This window comes from Mastomys coucha, unplaced genomic scaffold (assembly GCF_008632895.1).
Source record: "Mastomys coucha isolate ucsf_1 unplaced genomic scaffold, UCSF_Mcou_1 pScaffold1, whole genome shotgun sequence".
NCBI lineage: Eukaryota > Metazoa > Chordata > Mammalia > Rodentia > Muridae > Mastomys > Mastomys coucha.
The window spans coordinates 74956019-74978935 of record NW_022196891.1 but is presented as its reverse complement, the minus strand read 5'-3'; the positions used below and the strand labels follow the sequence as shown (position 1 = coordinate 74978935).

The window sequence follows — 22917 nt, the reverse complement described above, 5'->3', positions numbered from 1 at the left end:
CCTTTGTCAAATGTCCTCCTGCCTCACCTTTCTTCGAGAGAGCTTTCCACGCCTTGATAGCGGCTGCCAAGACCTGGTCATAAGCTCCCCAATCATAGTTCGTTTGGTTATAGACGAACTGTCCTTGCCCTGTCAACAAGTCAAAGGTCCAGTACCTTTCGTTGCCCTCCGCATTGGCATTAGCCCTGGCCTGAACCTGGGAGGCATCATGCCACAAGGCCTTCCATTCCATGTATTGTCCCATACTAGAAAGTGCAGCCTTCACTGTGTTCTGCCAGTCATTGGGTGTCATTGCCATGGTTGCAAGTCTTTCAAGTTGCATAATGGTAAAATTGGCTTCAGGCCCATATTTGCTGACTGACTCAGCAAGCTCTTGGATAGGGGTGTATTCTACTGGAGCATGGACACGGCCACCATCAGCATCCTCAAACACTGGAAAGGCACACAAGAGCTTACTCTTGTCTCCTTTAGATAAAAAGGAATCTGAACAGTGTCTATCAGTGTATAGTGGGGGTGCGAGACAGCATAAAGCGTTCCTCGGCTCTGATCTCTTGCTCCCTTTCGCTTTTGATTCTGGAGAGGCAGCAAATGCTCATCCGGATGATACCTCTCTTCCTCATAGTGAGCCGCTTCTTCCTCCAAGTCCTCCTCCTCGGAGGGGCTCAATTCCTCAGAGCTATCAAGCTCGAGGCCCTCCAATTTCTTAACTGGGTAGAGGGGCTTCCATCTTGAAGCTCCATCCCTTTCTCTAGTTTTCTCTCCCAGGGCATCCTTTCCCTTATCTCTCGTTTCCACAGGTCGAGTGGAAGGGTCTTTGTTCTTGGGTATACCCTTTTTTCCCTTTTTTCTCTCCCTTTTATCCTGGCTAGCCCCCACTCTCTCATTACGCTCTGTTTCTGACATGCTATCTTGTAACTCCTCAAGTGCCCTCTGTCCCAACGCTACAGAGGCGTGGCATTTCTCATCCTCCAGGCAAGAATGTATCAAATGCCAAATAGACATCGTAACAAGTGTCACTAGCACCACGCTCTCTAACCTTGAGGAAGGATCGGAAAAATTAAAACCAAACAGCATGCCTCTCAGAGCTTACCTTTGTCCTGCAGTTCGGGCTTCGGTACCAGTTGTTGCCCGCGCAGTCATCTCGCCAGCAAGAAGACACGTGGACACTAGGATCCTTCTGCAGCAAGCGTTTATTGCCTCATCCAGAGGAACAAAAGGGACTGAGCCAATAATCGGCACTGCTTATATACACCACAGCGCGGCGTGTCCGCCCATGATTGGCTGTTTGCTCATCACCCCATGTGACGTCCTGGGATGGGCCGTGACCTGGTGTCTTTTCACTCTACGCACATGCACAAACAGTTCTCTACGCACATGCGCAAACAGTTGTTTACCAGGAGTCGACAGTGGAAGTAGGCGCCATCTTGTCATGGCGAATGCCTCTTCAGCTCTACCGCTCTCCACATCTCTGGAACTCTGCCTGTCCTGAAACTCACTCTGTAGACCAAGCTGGCCTCGAACTCAGAAATCCACCTGCCTCTACCTCCCAAGTGCTGGGATTAAAGGCATGTGCCACCACTGCCCTGCTAGCAATTACTATTATTATTTATTGAAACAGAGTTTCTCTGTGTAGCTCAGGCTAGCTTCAGTCTATTCAGTAGATTAAACTGGCCTTGAGCCCATAAGAAGCCTATCTGTCCCTGCCTTTATCTCCCATGTATTGAGATCAAAGGCCTGGATTTATTTATTTATCTATGTGTGCTTGAAAATATTTATATCAATTCCCATTTTCTTCTCCAATTTTTGAAGATTGATCTTTCTGTGGCTAAATAGCTTGCATTCCCCTTTCTCTCTATATAAATTAATATTCTTCTCTATATTCAACACTCCCTTTCATTTAGTGTATAATGTACTAGGTTGAGCCATAATCAGTTTTCCCCTGGAAGCTCACATTTATAGAGACTGTTTGCTCATACCAAGGTGACATCCACTTTTAAGTCAGCTCTCAGGAGCTGCCATCAATTGTCCCTTGGCAGATCCCCATTCCAAGGAGAAAGGTTGGCTTCGCAGAGCAGCGTGAGATTCTTCCCCATGTTAGCCCTTAAGAGCATAGCTTGTCTTTTTCTGTTGGGTAAAAGCAAAACAAGTTTGCCCCAGCACCAACTCTGGGTCGTCACATTGCCCAGCAGAATATATCTTTTTCAGGCACAATGCTTTTTAGCGACAGAACAGCATAACTTTTAAAGATTTATTTATTTTATTTTATTTTACTTTATTTTATGTGAGTACACACTATAGCTGTAGAGATAGTTGTGAGCCTTCATCTAGTTGTTGGGCATTGTCTTTTTAGGACCTCTGCTCATTCTGGTCGGCCCCACTCGCTCAGTTAAACCCCACTTGCTCAGTCCCTGCTTGCTCTGGCCCAAAGATTTATTATTATAAATAAGTACACTGTGGCTGTCTTCAGAGGCACCAGAAGAGGGTGTCAGGTCTCATTACTGTTAGTTGTGAGCCACCATGTGGTTGCTGAGATTTGAACTCAGGACCTTTGGAAGAGCAGTAAGTGCTATTACCCACTGAGCCATCTCTCCAGCCCCACCGTTCCTAGTTTTAAAAGGACAAAATGTGTTCTTGTTTTTTTATACGGGAATCTGAAATCAATTTTGTTTTTATTTTTTGTTTTTTTGTTTTTGTTTTTTGTTTTTTTGGGGACATGGTTTCTCTGTGTAGCCCTGGCTGTCCTGGAACTCACTCTGTAGACAAAGCTGGCCTTGAACTCAGAAATCCACCTGCCTCTGCCTCCCAAGTGCTGGGATTAAAGGCATAACCACCACTGCTTGGCTGAAATCAATTTTGTTAAAAGTGAGTTCTTGCCCTACAGTGGGGACCAGTATGATGTAAAAAAATATTTAATCTCAGTCGGGGCTTTCTACCCTACCTTGATCATTCAGTTCCCATGACTTTTATTGTTTTAATAAGCCTTAACCAGCGCTAGAGCTAGGCAAATATCTACCTTCTATGTTACTATAATCTGTTTCCCCATCAATAAGCCCATGTTGTAATTTGCTGTGTAGCGTCTGGACAGCTCCTAACTCCATTGGCTAGCACTCATAGCCATGTTTTCAAGGCTCACCTACCGCATGGCATCTTCTTCCTGTTACCACTTTCTCTCTTTTCCTTGTGGTTCTCCTCGAGCCCCAGAACCGCAAACCCTGTGTCTTAGTTAGGGTTTATTGCTGGGAAGAGACACCATGACCAAGGCAACTCTCATAAAGGACAAGAGTTCATTGGGGCTGACATCCTTCCTTGCCTAAGCTTGGCTGTCCAGGAACTTGCTGTGTAACTGACCTTGAACTAAGACCCTCCTGCCTCTCTCTGTCTCCTGAGTTCTAGGATTAAAGGTGTGAAGTTGCTCCACACTAGGCTAGCCTTGAATCCAGAGATCAGCTTGCCTCTGTCTCCTGGAATTAAAGGTGTGCCTAGGCTTAAGCTTTTCCTGGCCACTATTCCTTAAGATTTGGATCAAAAGCCTGTGTTTTCCAGCTTCTAACCTAAAGATCTGGATCACAGTTGTGTTCTCCATTTCTTGACTGTACTTCATCTCTAATTAAAAATCTAAATGAAAACAATAACCAAGTCCCTTGTTCCATTGCAAAAATGTAAGCAATAAGTTTAGCAGAGTGAGATCTTGCACTTAGATCACTACTCCCCACATCTGTTTATCTCCTTGAATATAGGTCTCAGCTCCATTCTACTTCCTGGTGTCCCTTGAACCATGTAATTTGTACTTTCCTTTCTCACCTTTCTCCTTTTCATTAAAATGCTCTTCATAAGAGTGAACTTTAGGGGCTGGAGAGATGGCTCAATTGTTAAAAGGCGAGGCTCACAACCAAAAATATAAGAGTGAACTTTAGTAATCAATCAACAGAATTCATACCCAGCTGCTTAGAGACTTCCCTATTCAAAACAATTAATCTAAATCTCCTCACTTCCCCTCAGACAGACTCTTCAGACAATGGTAAAAGCAGGTATGTTCTTCACCAAAATATCGAAAAGACAAACAAACAAACAAACAAAGCAAGCAAAACAAAAAAACATACAAAAGCAAGCAGTTTCTAGGCCACATACTAAAACCTCTTGCGTCAGGTTGACACAGTTCAAATTGTCCTCAGCAACAATGTCTTCCAGACTCCGACTCGGATGCTTCCTTAAGCCCCACTTAAATCATTCCACTGCTTCCCAAATCCAAAGTCCCCAGATCCACATTCCTCCAAACAAAAACATGATCAGGCCTATCATGGCAATACTCAGTCCCTGGTACCAACTTCTGTCTTAGAGTTTTAACGCTGTAAAGAGACACTATTCCAAGGCAACTCTAAGGACAACATTTAATTGAGGCTGTCCATCATCATCAAGGTGGGAGCATGGCAGCTTTCAGACAGACGTGGCGCAGGAGGAGCTAAGAATTCTACATCTTCATCCAAAGGAAGCCAGGAACAGACTGGGCATCCTTAGGCAGCTAGGAGGAGGGTCTCTAAGTCCACCCTCACACTTCTTCCTACAAGGCCACACCTCCTAATAGTGCCACTCCCTGGCCAAAGCATATTCAAACCACCACACTCCACCTACCTCAATTCTTCCCAGCTACAGGCTGTAGGCATCCTTAGTCACCAATAGGGATAAGTTGCTGGGCAAGGTCACATAATATTACTTGGGTTTACATGTGGAGTCTCTAGGCCCTGGGGCAACCAGGCCTAGGGGGCCAATATGTAGCATGGCAATACATAGCAAAAGACCAAACCTCAACAGAGTAAGACCCCCAAAATAGAAGTAACATACTTACCCTTGAACCATAATGTATTTAGCTGAATCACAGCCAACACTAATTTCAAACACCTAAAAATGAAGTAAATTTTACAAATTGAGCTCAACAGCTCTAACTTGAATGATCTAAGCTAGAGATCGAACCAAAGGTGGTTATAGTTTAGATTAGAAACACAGACTGAATCTCTTCCCTTATCTTAAATGCTTCTTACGAGGAGTGTCCCTGATTTTATAATATTTACATATATCTAATGAGATATCTTAGGGCTGAGCCCCAGGGGATCCTGCCTGCTATCTCTACTGCTGCAACCCTATCCACTCCACGCCTGCAGCCTGCACGGTAGACTCTGCCAGCAGGCATCTACCATGTGCTTGTCAGGGAATTAAATGGCCTTGCATGTATCAGCCTCTCTTGCTTTGCTTGTTCCCTAACCCTCATGTATAATCAGAGGACGAACAGGTCCATCCACTACTGACAGGCTGTCTGCTAGGCCTGTGGTGTTTGTTTTAAACGCCCTAACCTCACATGTGTGATATCCTACTGTTTCTGTGCACATGCTGTGTCCCTGCACCACCAGCATCTGTATTTATTCACTGAAAGACAGTGAGATACCTGTGGATATGTTAGCCTAGCAGCCAGCACAGCAGTGTCCGCTCTACTGTGAGAACAACACTCTGGAGTGCAAGGAGAAAGTGACGGTGACTTTAGGTACCCCAAAAGGAGAGGCATCGAATCCTCACTCCATTGTATATGTCTGTATTCCTCATGTGCTCACTGAAGGATGACTGGTTGCTGGTGACACTGAGATGGACCAACAGTAGATTAGAGACTCAGAGCTCTGAGATAATTGAGTACTGGTGTGGCTGCAGAAACATTTTGGGCCTGTTTCTCACTCATCTCAGTGCTTGCTGTTGGCTGTACCTGGTCTTGGAGTCCCTCTACCTGCTGAGTGTCTACTTATTCTTTAGTCAGAAATTGCACCTTTTTTTTTTTTTTCACCTTTCCCTTTTCAATGAAAGTGGCCTGCTTTTTCCTCTGAGCTACTCGGTAACAGAGCACCATGCAGTCTTATACCGGGTGTGTTTCCTTCTAGGGAGGCCATTCTATAATTCCCATCACCAAGTGCCCAAACTGAAAGCCAGAAGTACAACTGCGGCACAATAAGCACTTCTGAGAAAACAACAAGCAAGCAAGCAGAGAGTCCCTCTGGTTGAATGGACACGTGACCCCTGTGGGCATGTCTGGCAGACTCCTTTGAGAAATGAGACCCAAGTGCACTTTTCCCCAAGTTTCAATTTCCCTTTACACAATTGATCTTCAAATCTTCAAAGACTAATTATGTGACCTTCTTGCATACATTTATCCAATCCCACTTTAGAGGAGAAGCTCATAGAAGGCAGAGCTTTCAAACCAAAGGATGGCTATTTTCTCTGAGGAGGGCAAAGGACAGTGAAAAGATAATATGTGTTATTTAATTTACTAACGGTACATTGTTTTTGTGTGTGTCTATGTGTTTGCTGTGCTACATGCATGCCTATGTCCGTATGGGTACACATATGTTCTGGTACATATTAGTGTGTGCACTTATGAGTAGACAAGTGGGTGGAATCAGGAGTCACCCTCAAATGCTCTCCATCTGACTCCTGGAGGCAGGCCTTTCTATCGAACACAGAGCCCACAAACAGGACTAGTCAATCCACCCACTTGTTCAGGGGATCCCCTAACTCTTCCATCCAAGTGCTGGAATTTCAGGTGGGCTGCTCTACCCACCCATATGAGTTCTGGGGACCCAAACTCCAGTCCTTAACATGTGTGGCAATAGCTTTTATCCACTGACCCTTTTCCTAGCCTCTGGCTGTATAATTATATTGAAGAAAATAATTTGACTTTTCACCCCATGGCACCTACCTGTTTGGCCATGGGACACGTTTTTGAAAATTCACTAGGACGGAACTGAAAAAGCACAAGACCTGTGTTCTTTTCTCTAGGAGAAACAAGCCATATAGGTTATTGTAGAATCAGAACAGGCGACAGACAGGATCAACTGTGAAGTCCTATTTCATGATGGCGCTGACCCCCTCTGAGGAGATAAAGAGGCTCACAGGATGGCTAAGTCCATCGAGGTAGCTTTTCATTGTTGTACTCCTGAATTCTGCTCCCTTCTTTGGAGCCACCTACACCTTGACCAGATTCATAGCATAACTGGAAACAGAAGTTAGCACCCACCAGCATTTTAGGGGCATCTCGCGCCCTTTACAAGTATCCTCAGTCCCTGAATACTGGGGTTCTTCTGTATCTGATGCAGTCTCCTAAATGTGCTATTCCTTTTGCCCATAGGAGTTCCCACCCCATTGGAAACACCTTTGAAACAATGAGGAATAATTCACATCCTAACCACATTAAACTGTGTAAACTGATTTGAATGCCAAGAAAGGTTAGCTATAATGCCTTTCTTAGTCACCAAGTGTACACAGATCATTTTCTATTTGAGAAAAGTAGAGGTTGCAAAAACAACAGGCACAGACTGTCTGAAGGCATGCCTCAGACACTCCACTTCCTGACAAGATTCTACTTTGGAGGCGTTAGGATGGACTAGGGAAAAGAAAGTGCCTCAGACAACTGTGTGGTCTACAATATAATTCTCAGCAAACAACCACAAATCCAAAAATTCCCAAGGGGACCAATACCTTTGGTAGGTACATTAGTCATTTTTTGGGGATATGATAATGTGCCCTGACAAAAGCGATTTAAAGGAAGTGGAGTCTGAGCTCTCAGTTCCTTGACTTCATGAGGAAGTCAAGGCTGTCAGGAGTTGAAATGTCAGATTGCCAAACCTGCATTCAGGGGGCAGAGAAGGGTGAATGCTTGTGCCTGGCTACCTGTTCCTTCTTCCATCCCGGTGACTCGGTTGGGGTTATTACTGCTGGATAAAGCACCCTAGCCAAGCCCAATGGCCAAAGCAGGAGGAAAGGGTATATTGGGTTTACACTTTCACATTGCTGTTCATCATTGAAGGATGTCAACGTAGGAACTCAAATAGGACCGGAATCCCCAAAAGGGGGCTGATGCAGAGACCATGGAGGGGTGCTGCTTACTGGCTTGCTCCTCATGGCTTGCTCAGCCTACTTTATCCTATAGAACCCAGGACCACCAGCTCAGGGATGACTCCACCCACCATGAGCTGGACCCTCCCCAATCACTAGTTAAGAAAATGTCCCACAGAAGGATCTTATGGGGGCATTTTCTCAACTGTGGTTCCCTCCTTTCAGATGACTCTAGTAGTGTCAAGTTGACATAAACCAGTCAGCACACCCGGGAATGTTCCCACTCAGAATGGTCAGGTCTTCCTACCTCAGTTAACCTGATCATGATAGCCCCCACAGGCACGTTCAGAGACCATCTTCCAGATGAATCCAGGATGCATCAAACTAACAGCTACATTATCCATCCCACAAAGCCAGAGAGAAGAGCCAGAGGGTGAACAGGAAGGGGCGATAGTACTACTACTACGTACAGAGAACATTTCCTCCTAGTTCTTTCTGGCTACTGCTCTGCCATCTTGTCTTTTCTTTCCCCTTTGTAGGATGTGCGTATATATACATGTGAATTGGTATATGTGTGTGCACATAAGTGTTCATTTATCTATGCACATACAAGTGAATGTACTTGCATATGTGTTCACATGCATGTGTTACTGTAGGGCAGAGGATGACAACAGATGTCTTTCGCGATTACTGTCTACCTTAAGTTTTGAGACATGGTCTCTTACTGAACTAGGACCTCATCATTGGCTGACCAATGAGCTCCAAGGATCATCCTGTGTCTCCCTGTCCCCAGTGCTGGGGTTACAGACATGTGCCGCCATGCCTAGCTTTTCTGTGGGTGTTGGAGATTCACACTCAGGTCCTCATGTGTATACTGCAGGCAGTGAGCTGAGCTGACTCCTCAGCCCCTATTTTATAAACAGCACTCATCAGCACTTGCAAGTTTCTAATTTGTTCCTTGTTTGGTGTTGGTCACTGGAAATATGTTCTGATATGCGGCTACTCCATCTTTTTGTTCTGTCTATTATGGAGAGTTTTTCCTTTTGATTGAGGATAGTATGTAGGGACTTTCAGTTGTGAATTCATGATAACACATGCATGGAAATTATTAAGAAGTAGCCTGTGGGTCTGGCGAGATAGCTCAGCGGGTAAGAACACACACTTCTCTTCCGAAGGTCCTGAGTTCGGATCCCAGCAACCACATGGTGGCTCACAACCACCCGTAATGAGTTTGGACGCCATCTTCTGGTATGTTTGAAGAGAACTGCAGTGAATTATGCCAGAGCAAGTAGGGCCAGAGTGAGCGGGGCCAGAGTGAGCGGGGCTGGCAGAGGTCCTGAGATCAACAGCAGCCATACACACAAGATGGCTTACAGCTATCTGTACAGCTACAGTGTACTCATACACATAAAATAAAATAAATCTTAAAAAAAAAAAAAAAGAAGTAGCCTGTTTTGGTTTAGATAAGAGTGACTTAACAGCTCACATTTGGCACGGACCCCAGGATGTCAGCATCGAGAGGTGATGGACGGTAGGGGTTTAGAATCCTTAAAAGGAAACGTGACCTCAGCTTTTTCCTCCTTGGTACCTGACTCATGGACTCCATCATGTTCTACTCTTGTTCTGAGGCCTTGCCACAGTTCTAGAAGCAATGGGGCCTCTCAAGTTCAAACTAACCCTTTCTCCTTTGAATCTAGTTGCTTTAGATGTTTTATTACAGTTGCAAGGCAAGCTAAGATAGGGCAGTCTCGCCATCTTCAGGAGTGCGAACTGCCATCATCAGACGACTGTTCACTGATTTATAAAATGTGTTTCATTTTAAAGGAAAAATACTAATTTCTCATATGTTGAGACATGCAAAGGGTTGGAAATTTGGAGACCTAAAAGGCTGTGAGTTCATTTAAATAAAAGTAAACATACATATCAAAAAAATCAGATAACATTTAGAAGCCATACTTACTGTAAACCATAGTAATCATCCACTAATTCGTAATTTGTCGTCTGAAAAAAAGTTGTTATCTGAAAAGAAAATTGAACAGTTTCTGTAGAGCAGAAAAGGTGGGACTGGGACGTCAAGTTATCACATCGGTTTGTAGGTCAACATTCACTAGACAGCTTCCAGTGCCCATCCCTCCAAACACACCTTATGCTTTTAGACATTTAAATCTTGAGTAGGAAAAATAATATTCTGGAGGTTTTTTATATCTATCTATCTATCCATCCATCCATCCATCCATCCATCCATCCATCTGTCCTGTGTTTGTGCATGTTTTGTGTTGTGTGTGTGATAGGCGTAGGAGCATGCATATGTACGGAATACATGTAGAGGTCAGAGGACAACTTGCAAGAGTTGGTTCTCTCTACTTCTACCATATGTATCTTGGGGAACAAATTCAGATCATCAGGCTTGGTGAAAAATGACTTTGTAGCCTGAACTATTGCCGGTTCCCCCCAATCTCCAAAGTCTTTTCTCTTGTAAAATCTCAATTATGTATGTATTAGTTTACTTTGTTACATTCTTTTACTCTCCTTTAATTTGGTGTGTGTGTGTGTGTGTGTGTGTGTGTGTGTGTGTGTGTATATACCTGTTGTTTGTTGAAGCCAGAGAACAACCTCAGGTATCATTCGTGTTTCTAAAAAACATTTTTTGGTTCTTTTTTTTTTTTGTCTGCCTCCATGTTTGTATGTCTGCTACATTCATACAGGACCCTCAGAGCTGGAAAGAGCATCAGACCCCCTGGAACTGGAGTTACAGATGGCTGTGAGCTACTACGTGGGTGCCAGGATTGGTGGGTTCTCTTAACCACAGAGCAGCCTCTCCAGATTGTCTGCTCTCTCACTGGCTTACTAAGTAGGCCAGGCTAGCTGGTGGTGAGCCCTAGGGATCTGTCTGTCTGTAATAACAAGATGTTGGGATTTAAAGCATGTGCTATCAAACCTAGGTTTTTGAAGTGTGGGTTCTGGGGATCAAACTCACATCCTTGTGGTTTGTAGGGCAAGCACTTCACTGACTGACCCCTCTCCCAAGCTCCTTTTAATTTTAAATTATCTTGTCCATACACCCCCACCCCAACCCCTGCCACACACACACACACACACACACACATACACACATACAAACACACACACTGAGCTTCCTTTTACTGCAGGACCCTTGGTTTGATTATTTATTCCTTGAGCTCCAGAAGCATGTCTCACTAACCTAATCTATATAATTCCTCATATGTGTGCAGAGTCCACCCCTCCCATGCCTCAGGCTCAGCAGTCAACTAGCCCAGCCTGCCTGTCTCTCAAAAGGAAACAATAAAAAAACCAAAAATGAAAAAAAAAAAACTAATGTTTTTATATTCATTCAGACTCCAAATAAAGAAAAAAATACCAACTTACCATAGTTTTAGTACAGAATCCCGACGCAATCTCATAATCTATGTTATGTGTCCAGGTTAATACATCCGGGCCATAGTGCTCCACAGCAATGTAGAGACCCCGATTTTCTGGGTAGACTAGTTGACTCCATATTGTCAGGATTTCTCCTTTATCCATATGGTAAAACTGATTGTGAATATTGTGTTGAAATGCCAGATAAGGGCACCGCTCTAACACCGTTGTCACACTCTGTAACTCCATAAGTAAGGGATATGAATGTGGCTGTAACTGGTACTTTTCGTGGAGATTTTCATTATAGTATATTATACATGTTTGAAGAGATTGGTCAAGGAACATTCCTGTCCTTGCGGTCGTGTTTGTCCATGTATGTAGCTGAACTGTCTCTGTAATGTCAGCCTTGATATAGAACATTTCATTATTTTCCATTTTTATCAAAATATCTCCATTACTATCTGGAAAGAAGACAGAGAAATATTTGTCATTTAATGTTTTAATGTTTATTTACTTGTGTGTATGTGTGTGGCATGTGCACACGCTAGTGTTGCAGCACATGTCTAGAGAGCGGAGGACAATCTGTTGAATTTGGTTCTCTCTTTCTACCATGTGGGGTCCAGAGATCAAACTCAAGACTGTCTGGTTTGGCAGCCAAAACTTGAGACATCTGGTGAGACATCTCACTGTCCCAGGTTTGTGTTATATTAAGTAAATCACAAACTATGCTGTTTTATTGAAGTAGACTTTTAATAAAAGATAATCTATGGTATAATGACTATATATATCTTGAGAAGAATCAGAGTGAACCACCATGAACTTTTGCACTCACTAAAGGCCTTCTTATTCTTGAGTACACTTCTCTTCATATTCACGATGCCTCTTTTATAAATCCTATCGTACGCACGGCACTTCAAGTAAAGAGTAAGAACATAGCAAGGACAGCACTACCAGGGAGGATGGAGTTACAGTCAGATGTGTGTTTCCTTCAAATTCACATGGGGGAGCCTTCATCCCCAATGTAACTACACAGGGAAACAGAGATGTCAGAGACTTTAAGGAGGTTATTGTAGTTATCCCTCTACACACACACACACACACACACACACACACAGAGAGAGAGAGAGAGAGAGAGAGAGAGAGAGAGGGAGAGGGAGAGGGAGAGGGAGAGGGAGAGGGAGAGGGAGAAAGAGAGGGAGAGAGAGAGAGAGAGCGAGAGAGAGCCTGTGAGGAAACAGCGAGCAGGAAGCTCGCTATGGGCTCACTGGAATCCTTTACTGATGGTATCTAGATAATGGACTGGCAGAAATGTGAGGTAGTTTATATGTGTTGTTTAAAATACCAGGCCTACAGTATTATGTGGGTCACCATAGCAGAACAATGCATTCCTTATTGGGATGGGAGAATAACCTTAACATCCGGGCTTCTCACCTTAACAGAGTGCTTTGCCTATAAAACAGGCTAGGTCTTCAGCTATGGAGCTGCCCCCGGCCAAGATGGATGTGCTGATTTCCCAGCTCTCTCTCAAGATGACGTCATTGGTATACCCTCTATGAATATGCCCTTCCTACTTTTCAAAAGGCAACACTCAGAGAGGACTGGTTAAAGAATGGAGGTGACTCATGGAGAGATAGTCTGGTCTCTACCTCCTATCTTGCTAATTGCAGATGTGTACTACTGTTTCTGTCTCGTGTGGTAAATGCTTTACTAAGTCCTTATTTATAGCTCTTATGGAAGATAAAGAAGGCTAAGAATAAGTGAGTTAATCACATCACCTAAGAAGCAGCTACAGGCCTTCAGAGTTACAGACAGGGACTGTAAGTAACTGGCTGCTCCTGAAAACAGGACCAAAAATAACCAAAAACAAGCAAGCAAAAAAAAGGTAACTAAATAGAAAGAGAAACTCTGATAAATAAAATTGAGTTATTTTCAAAAGGGGAAAAAAGTAAAACCAGAAACACACACACACACACACACACACACACACACACACACACGCATGCACTCAACAATGTTTTGCAACAAGAGAGAGGAGGAGTCTCAACAAAATTAAAGATGGCAAATAACATACTATTACAGACCCAAAAGAAATGTGGATGATCAGCAGAGAGGCCTATGGCAATGAGTCTGCATGATAGGAATTCTAAAATGTGCAAGGCTTTAAAACGGACATCAGCAGGATGGTGATCAAGCAAATGGGGGCTGGGGGAGGAGCAGGACAGTGGGATGGGGCACATCTGGCAATGCTGTTCAACGACAGTGAGGTGTATGGCTATCCTATGCTGGCTGTTAACCCAAGGCTCACTGCCAGCAAGCTTCACACTGCACAGGGAGGCCGATTCCATGACAGACTCCAATCCACACTCAGGCAGACAAGGCCTAAGAACTGGGCAAGTCCAGGTACGCCCAGGCATGTCAATTACTAATAGAAAAAACCCAGGCTCCCACCTTCAAGCCCAGGCAGTCCAGTGTCCCAGCCATGTGGCCTGAGACAAGGACAGTGGGTCAGCAGCAGTTTCCAGACTTCCTAAGCTACTTCCTTGGTAATAGTTCCCAGACTTCTCCAGCAAGTTTCCAGCCCCCACACCAGGTAGTGGGATGTCCTTTCCAAAGAGATGGACCCAACATAGAGGTCACCTCCTGCAGAATTCCCTAAGGTGCTTTAAATCAGTGCCTGCAAGCTCACTGGGATGTCTCTCCAGCTGGCTGGACTTCAGCATGTTTGCAGGAGTGTCACTCCCTCCGTGACTTCCCATGCTCCTCTCTGCTCTTTCTTCAGAGTAGTCTATGCCTCTGTTCCCCTCACCCCTCACACAGCATCTGAAGGTAACTCCTGACCCACCCCCTCATCCCACCAGACTGTTCCCTAGTTCTTTCAGTAATAAAATTTCTATTCTTTTTCTTTTTCGAGACAGGGTTTCTCTGTATAGCCCTGGCTGGCCTGGAACTCACTCTGTAGACCAGGCTGGCCTCGAACTCAGAAATCTGCCTGCCCCTGCCTCCCAAGTGCTGGGATTAAAGGCGTGTACTACCACTGCCCAGCCTGTAATAAAATTTCTTATTCTTTTTCTTTTTTCTTTTTTAAATTTTGCTATCTGAATACAATCTGTCTTTAACTTCGCATTCATCCTCTGACTTTCTCTTTTTTGCTTAGTCTGGTCTACTTTCCACCATGGCCATTTCCACCCATTCCATTTTCTCTAAATCTCACGTCCCTTACTGAATTTCTCATCCATGTTGGCTTTCTTGCCTTCTATTTACTTCTTTATTTCATTCATTTGCTTGTTTGAATTACCTTTAAGGTTACTGACTGGAAATAAAATAAAACAAAACAACAAAAAATTAGATTTTTGAGTCCTTATCTGGCATTTCAACTGCTTCAGCATCCTGGACCCAATTAATGCTGAGTTCAGAGAGAATGCCTATAGTGGGATGTTTTCCCTTTACTTCATCTGGGACTCCAACTTATGGGATGGCACTGCCTCATTCAGAGGATGCATTTCCCTGTAATCCTACCTGAAAATACTTAGGGGTGTGCTTTACTAACCCCCTTAGGTATTCTTTAACCAAGTCAGCTATCATGATTAACCATCAAAGTCCACTTCTTGACAACTTGGCATTCAGCCTTAAACCAAAACTGTCCACTACTGAACTGCTCCCTCCCTGCAAGGACCATGTCCATCCATCTTACAATCAAAATACATTGAGTCCATCGCTTTACATTTATCCCAGTCTTAAACATCCCAAGTTTAGTTTCTTCTGAGATTCAAAGCAAACTCTTAGCTATGAACACGAACAAAATACATACTTTCAAGGGACCTTAGTACATAATAAACACTCCCATTCCAAGAGAGGAAGATCAGGACAGAAAGATGGGAAAGATGTCAAGGCAAATGGGAAAATTTTCAACAGTATTCCCAATTTTTGAGGCCCATTGTGGTGGTAGGATGTGGGCCCCAAAAGTATAAGACAGCTACATTAAGATGGCCTTGAAGTCCTCAGCCTGCATGACCTCTCTGGAGGTGTCTCTGAGGGACCCTAAAAGCTTTTCCACTCCCACACCCTCCTAACAGCTTCTCCCTCCCACCTAGGGTCAAGGCTACATCAAGTTCTATTCTCCACACACAGGAACATTCTTGAGTAAAAAAATTCTCAGACTGTACTGATAGTCACATGAACCTCTGGAAAGTCCCAGGTAGGGTTCAAATGTATGTCATGCTTGCTAGCCAATAGAGTTAAAGGTCAATATGCTTAGCCAGTAGTTTGAACTGTAACCTTGGTGATGTCCCCTGGGCCCCTAAAAGGTATAAAAAAGGCTTGTAATAGCCACTGGGGTCTTCTTCTCGTCACTCACCTCAAGGGACTGATTGAGGTTTGACTCTGACTTGCCGGAAAATAAACCTCTTGCTCACTGGGGAGGGGAGGTGTCTTGAGAAAGCTTCCTGGGGTGTGTAAGAGATGTAGAAAGACCGAACACAGGGCTTATGAATACAGATCATTCAGAGATATTTGAGGCAATTCCCTAAAACTGGGAAATGGTGCAAAGGTCTCTTCTTATGTCCTGACAAAAAAATACCATGAGCCATTTGTTCCCTGTCAGCTAAAGAGAGACTGTTCTAGGGGGCAACTAAAAAATTAATGCCTGATATGACACACAGCACTGCTCTAAGTCTAACTACTCCTAAGTAAGAGATTCTGAAGATGCCAGAAGACAAATATTTTGACAAACTGCTATAAATGGTAAGAGACCAAAGTAGAAATTACAACTAGATGGAACTGAGATTGAAGGCCTAGTGCGTCCTGGGGCAGAAATAACTTGGCCATTTCAAAAGTTATCTACACAGTTCCTAGAGGTTGGGACATCATCTTAGATAAAAGAAAGTATAAATTGGATTAAATCTAACCCTGCCCAGGAGGTGAGATAGGAACACTAAGGCCATATAGCCTAGATAGCCATGAATCTTATTGCAATGGTGGGAAACCTCAGATTAACATTCTTGATATTTACATCGATAAGACAAGAAGCACAGCTTCTGAAAAGCACTAGAGTTTAGAAAGGCCAGAGGTCGTGCTCAGTTATTTCAAATGCCACTGGCAGATCACGAAAGACAACTGGAAACTGACCTCAAGTTACCAGTGTTGACAAGTTGAAAGTCTGATGGGTATCGATTCCAAGGGAAGTGCTATGGATAAAGGGTAACATGGGGTCAAGAGAAAGTGATGACATTTAATCCATAGGATTTCAAAGCTGAGTGAGGGTTAGAGTTCTTAAATGTCTTGAATGTCTTGTTTGAGGATTTGAACATAGACCTATATACACTTATGTTAATTTATAGACTGAACTATGTACATCCAAAGGATATGTTAAAATTTGAATACCCAGGACCAACAACATCAAAACATGACTTTTTAAAAAATAGAGTCAGACATAGCTGGCCCTAGTCCACTATGACTATGTCCTCTGGGTAGTGTGTGTGTGTGTGTGTGTGTGTGTGTGTGTGTGTGTACGTGGTGTATGTGGGTAGTGGGGGTGTATATGTGCTTAGTCGTGAATATCATTGATAAACTTGTAAAGAAAGGTCAGAGGATGTGAAAAAGAGAGGCACACATGAAGAACACAGTGTGGTAACAGAAGGAGACACTGAATTGATATGTGTGAGAGACAGGTAAAGGCAAAACAAACAAACCAACAAATAAAAACAAAAAGCAGTAATCCAGAGAGCACCCCCTCCTCCACTGCAGGCTGCAGAAGAACCTGCCCTATTGGCACCTTGATTTCTGGCTCCTCGCCTCGCTGGTAGGTCTGTAATAAGAGGCTGCAGATCGAGGTACTTAGCTGTGTGACCTTCAGGAACCTTAAGCAGGACACCACCACTCACTGCAACTAATGCACAAACTGCTTTGTTAGCATCTGGCAATCGAGTAAAATGAATCTTTTGAGTTTGCCCTTCTGCCCTTGGAATCAGGATTTAAGGAAGTGGAACCTTAAGGATTCTTTAGAGGGCGAGACCAGTGATGAGACAAGACGTGTGGTGGACATGTGATGTTTGGAGGGTATAAATAGGTCTCGATGATGTGACAGAGACAGAGTCTGGCTTGCTGGGACAGCCAGCTGTGCAATGCTTGTTTGTGGCTCTGAGTCTTCGCCGATCTTCATTCACTCTGATGAGAGAGGCACAGCTAAGAACTTCTCCAGCCACTCCTCCTGGTTTGAGTCAGCAGAGGCTGAGCTGGGGCCTGGCTGTGTCTGCTAGGTCATGTCATCACTGTTGCTAACCCAACTCATCTGAACTGGACTGCTGGTGTATCCATGAAGTGTTCGTGAATGGATCGAACTGCGCTGCCTGATGACCTGTGAACTGAACTGCCAATCTCCAGACAACATAGAGGGGAGTTGCTTCAAAGACCCTTTTAAAACATGTCCACTTACCCTGTATCCTTTATTTCCCACTACCTCTGGTAGGTGGTGGATTATAAGAGAGGTTAAAGTGTATAAGAAACATCATTTTAAAAAGGGTTTTGTAAAAATTAAAAGTACAGTGTAATATTGGCCAAATGTAGAATCTATTAAGCTTTAGGTGCTAGATATAGCAATAGCCCCTTGAAGTACCACATATTGGAACACTTATAATCTCTATATAACTAATATAATGAGACCCAGAATACTTTTAGCAGGATTGAGAATACCCTACCTGTAAGGACGCTGTGGATATTGCTGCCAAGTGATAATGATGACAAATTGGTCTCTCCTGAAGCTGTTTTTATAGTTCCAACAGTAGTGAAGTTTTTGTAGCTATAGTAAACATGATGGTTGTCCCACAGGATAATATCAGGCATGGCGGAGTAAAGAAAGAGAAAATCTAAATGGTTCTCCTTGGGAACTTGTAGTTCAAAGTCCTGGAGTGTCCCCTTTTGAGATAATTCTTTATATAGCACTAGGCGAATGTTCCTGGTGTTGGCACACACAGAGCAGTGGGACAGCAGCGCAGCAGCCTCCATCGGGTGCCACGAATACCTAACACTCTCTATTTTCAGGGTGTCAGTGGAGGGAAGATTTAGAGAAGCTTTAAGCTGTATCACAGTCAAAAATTTTACAAATGTAAATGAAGAAAATCCAATGTAAATTGTATCGTTTGTCCAAGCTGTCATGTAAGTTCGTCTTGCTCCACTCTGGAAAAGAAAAAAGAAATTAAAAAATCCTCCCTGATAGAGATGCGGTCTATCAAGTTCTGCCTACTTTTAGACTGGATTTTCACTGTCAATTAACAATAAAGATGACCCCCAGAGGCCAGCCTGATGAAAATAATTACTTCAGACTTTTCTTTTCAGATCTCACATGAGTAACTCACACAGCTACTGTAATTTCAAATTCCTACAATACTGTGAGTTGGCTGCTATTTACAAAGTCCAGAGTAAAGCACTTCTAAAAAAATTTCTTTTATTTTTAAGACTAAAATTACGTCATTTCCCCTTCCCTTTCCTTCTTCCATATCCTCCTATACCCTCTTCTTGCCCTTTTTCAAAATCTTGACTTTTATTTTCCATTAGTTGTTATTTCATGAATGTATGTGTACATGGATATATATAAATATACATGGCTTGGTCAGCATTCTTTTAAGTATTCTAGAGTACAGACCATTTAATTTTTGATTATTTTTATTGCTTCATGTGTTTTGCATAAGTGTCTGTCTGTATGCCCACTTGTATGCCTGGTGCAGGGGTCAGAAGAGGGTGATGGATCCCTTGGGACTGGAGTTACACATAGTGCTGAGCTACCAGGTGGGTGCTGGGAATCGAACTCAGGTCCTCTGGAAGAACAGTCAGTGCTCTTTACTGCTAAGCCAACTCTTCAGCTCCTTCTTATTTTGGAATGAAAAGCTGACATAGGTTGGAATGTGTTAGTGTTGAGGTTTGGTCTTACTGTGTATTGTAATGATTACGTGCAGGCAGGCCCCTAACACCTGGAGTCTGGGTGTAGACCCAAGTGATGCTATATGACCTTGCCCTCAAGTTATTTCTGACAGCCATAGCTGGGCAGAAGAGACATAGGTGATGTCATGGTTTGGTATAGTGGAGTGGAGCAGCTTGTTCAACTCCATGTTGTGGAGTTATAAATGTTTTATGTGTTTATGAGGTGGCTGTGAGAGCATCCAGGCTCTTTAGGACATAAGAGGAGGATATTGTAAGAAAGCACTGCCCCATCTTTGCTACCATCAGCAGGAGCAACACCACCCCCAAGTGCCTGGGATTCAAGGCAACTGCAATTGTCACACATTATTCAGCTCTATCCTGGTCATCTTGGCTATTACATACATTCTAACATTCAACTTAAGAGACTTGTTTTTGCTATGGCATATTTCCTTAGGAGCCCAACAATGTAGTTAAAAAACATTTAAATTTTTGTGCAATATTTCTAATGTTTTGTAATAAAAATGTTGTGGTGTGTATTATCCATACTATTCTAATGATTTGATTAACTTTGAAAGAAGACTGGGAGTGGGCAAGAATATATAAGGGAGCTTTTGCCCCCATATTATGACTGCATTGCTTGCTCTGCATGATGCCAACACTGCTAAGAGAAGTCAGAAAACTTGAAACCAAGAGATATAGCTGTTTATATATTTAGATAAATAACTGTGCCTACTGTACAATCTGAGCTTGAACATGCTGACTCTTCTCTCATCTTAAAAGCTAAGAAGGTTAGTACTTGTCTAGGAGCAATAATATCCATGCAAAATGCTGCATAATACATCTCTGAGATATTCCTGAACAAATAGTATAGAAAAATATGTAAGTATATGTTGGGGATGTACATACACACATAATATCATCTTTTACTAACCTTATATAAATATCTAACCTGACACCATTCTCTTTTTGAGAATCCAAGAATTCCAGTTTTGGAAATACCTCTGCTTTCATTCAGTTCTATAAATTCTTTGTCTGTTTTTAGGTAAACAGTAGATTCTATTAGAAACACAAGTGCTCTTTGGAATATGAGCACATCCTTCACACTGTGCCTTTGAGGATCGCTCAGGATACCTGGAGGGATTCTTATTCTGGTCCAGGTTTTAAAGGAATCATTTGTTTGGAAAGTCTCGTGGTCAGTGAGCAAGACAGCAAATGTAGGGATGCAGGAATGCCACTTAATCAGCAATTGACTCCCAGCTGGCAGGGCGAGAGGCAGATATCCAGGAGGCTCAGACATGGTCTGCATGGGAAACGTCAGCAGGAAGTAAAGATTTGCAATGAGGCAGTCCTGGAAAGCCACTTTGTTACCTTTTATCACTTTAAGTATATCATCTGAAGACATTGGCAGGTGAATGACCCAGGTTCTACAGAGAAGAACAATGAGAAAGAGAAGAGACAGGGGTTGGCAGCCTGATCCTTCTTTATATGATTTCGCTCAGAGCTTAGGCTTAAAAGAAAAAAAGTTGGGACTGGCAAGATGGCTCAGAGGGTAAGGGCACTGACTGCTCTTCCGAAGGTCCTGAGTTCAGATTCCAGAAACCACATGGTGGCTCACAACCACCCGTAATGAGATCTGATGCCCTTTTCTGGTGTGTCTGAAGACATCTACAGTGAATTACACCAGAGCGAGCATGGGGGTTGATGGGGGCCAGAGCGAGCAGGGCGTGGGGCAGAGAGAGCAGGCCGGAGCAAGTGGTCCTGAGTTCAATTCTCAGCAGCCACACACATGATGGCTCACAGCCATCTGTACAGCTATAGTGTATTCATACACATAAAATAGATAAAATAAATCTTTTTAAAAAAAGTTTAAGCTCTTATCAACATAAACTGCTGTGGCTCCATTTTTCATTCTTCACTCTGACAGAGGAAAATAATATTGGCTTTTGATATTCTTTCTTCTGTAGTGTGCATCTCTAACCACAAATGAACAGTTCCATACTTTTTTTTTTCTGTAGCTGTCTTCAGACTCACCAGAAGAGGGTGTCAGATCTCATTACAGATGGTTGTGAGCCACCATGTGGTTGCCAGGATTTGAACTCAGGACCTTCGGAAGAGCAGTAAGTGCTCTTACCCGCTGAGCCATCTCACCAGCCCTCCATACCCATTTCTTAACATATAGTTTCACACATCATCTATTGCTTTCTTGGATGACAAGCACATCCATTAGTTACACCAATGAGTGCTTCTATATCTAAAGCAAATCATGACAGGCGGTATGCCGTGGATGTAGAGAAACATTGCTTCATACTGTTGAGGGAAATCTGAATGCTGCAGTGATTTTACAACTATGCAATCTAGCCATTCCTCAAAAATCAAATGAGGAGGGTACTGTGAGACTCCAATCTCATTCCTTGATATACACTGAGGAGAATAAAAACTTGTCATTTGAACATCTGCATACAGATGTCCCCAGCAGCATTATTCTAAGCAGAGCTGACAAAGCAAATAACCAACATGCTTATCAATTTTAGAATGAATGAACAATGTGCCATGCTTGTGTAACAGTGGCAGCCTGGATGGGCAAGTGTGAGCATACTGAATTCACAAAGTATCAATGTACACACTGAATGAGTTTAAACTACAGTTTAAAGGGTGAGGTTATATGGCATGTAAGTTATCTTCAACAAAGCCTGTTAAAAACAGGAAAGGAACATGTTCTCATAACCTTCCCACCCTTCTGCTCCATCAGAGATGGCCTTCAGTCTGGTTTTGTAGGGACTGCAGCTGTCCTACATCCCACGTGTTAGAAAAGTCAGGAGAAAATGAGTTCTGGCTTATTAATGTTCTGAAGATACTGTGCATGTACTTCTTATTCTTCCTATTCGTGACAGTTTTCTGCATCTTTCAGAATTTGTCTCAAGTCCCAGTTTGAAGGCTCTTGCATGCATGCTCCTTGCACACAAGGCTCTCCCGCTAACTCCACTTTCAGGTGCCCCTTATTCCCCTCTTCTGTAGCCAACTTCAGCCATTGCACAAAAGTGTGGGTTCACCTCGATGAGAACATGTCTGTTCCCTTGTTGAAGACAGTGACTCGATCCTGCCTTCCATAGTTAACATGTTACCTCTCAGGTTCACATTTGTGGGTAGGAGGGCGGGTGTGCTACTGAGCACTGGTGGAGGCTGTGGGCACTACCTCCTTCACACAACACCAGCCCACTTTCACAGCTGAGGTAGGGATCATTTAGGGATATGGTCACCCCAATGAAGATTTTAGATTGAGGGTTGGGCTTTTAACTACACAGTGAAACCATCATCCGAGAATGTGACTAGTATTTTCTGAGTTGATCCATCGTTTGGAATTATCATAAAAAGAATCTGTATCATAAAAAGAATTCTTTCCTTGGAAATCACATGTCAGGTACATTTTTATAAACGTCTACTAATGTTTTCAAATCTCTTTCAAAGCTTCTTTTTTTTTTAAATTAAAAATGAATTAAAAATATTCAATACCCTTCTGAAGTTAAGGGACCTGGGTGGTACATGCGCCTCTTCTCAACTGTGAAGATGAAAGGATGCTGTCCCAGGGTGCTCAACTGCTTGCTTAGTACCACAGAATTCTGAAAAAATAAAAATAAGGGTTCTCTTTTATTATTTTCATAGCCAAAGGTATTTAGAAGTACTTTCACAGGTGGTGGTGGCGCACACCTTTAATTCCAGCACTTGGGAGGCAGAGGCAGGTGGATTTCTGAGTTCGAGGCC

The 22917-nt window shown here is 43.2% G+C and overlaps 1 protein-coding gene across 7 annotated transcripts in view; it reads right to left on the bottom strand.

Moving 5' to 3' along the window:
• Nucleotides 1–22917, bottom strand: part of Catspere (catsper channel auxiliary subunit epsilon) — a 99440-nt gene that overhangs the window by 37574 nt on the left and 38949 nt on the right. For 5 of the 7 annotated variants that reach the window (XM_031390932.1, XM_031390928.1, XM_031390930.1 and 2 more), the window contains exons 8-14: nt 22669–22775; nt 20090–20582; nt 17940–18417; nt 11257–11708; nt 9830–9888; nt 6734–6809; nt 4844–4896 (exon numbers count right to left, since the gene is read on the bottom strand). In XM_031390932.1, the coding sequence (XP_031246792.1) occupies nt 4844–4896; nt 6734–6809; nt 9830–9888; nt 11257–11708; nt 17940–18417; nt 20090–20582; nt 22669–22775 (1718 nt within the window). Of the gene's footprint in view, nt 1–4843; nt 4897–6733; nt 6810–9829; nt 9889–11256; nt 11709–17939; nt 18418–20089; nt 20583–22668; nt 22776–22917 lie in introns of those variants that run through there. The other 2 variants (XM_031390929.1, XM_031390934.1) reach the window with 2 other exon arrangements.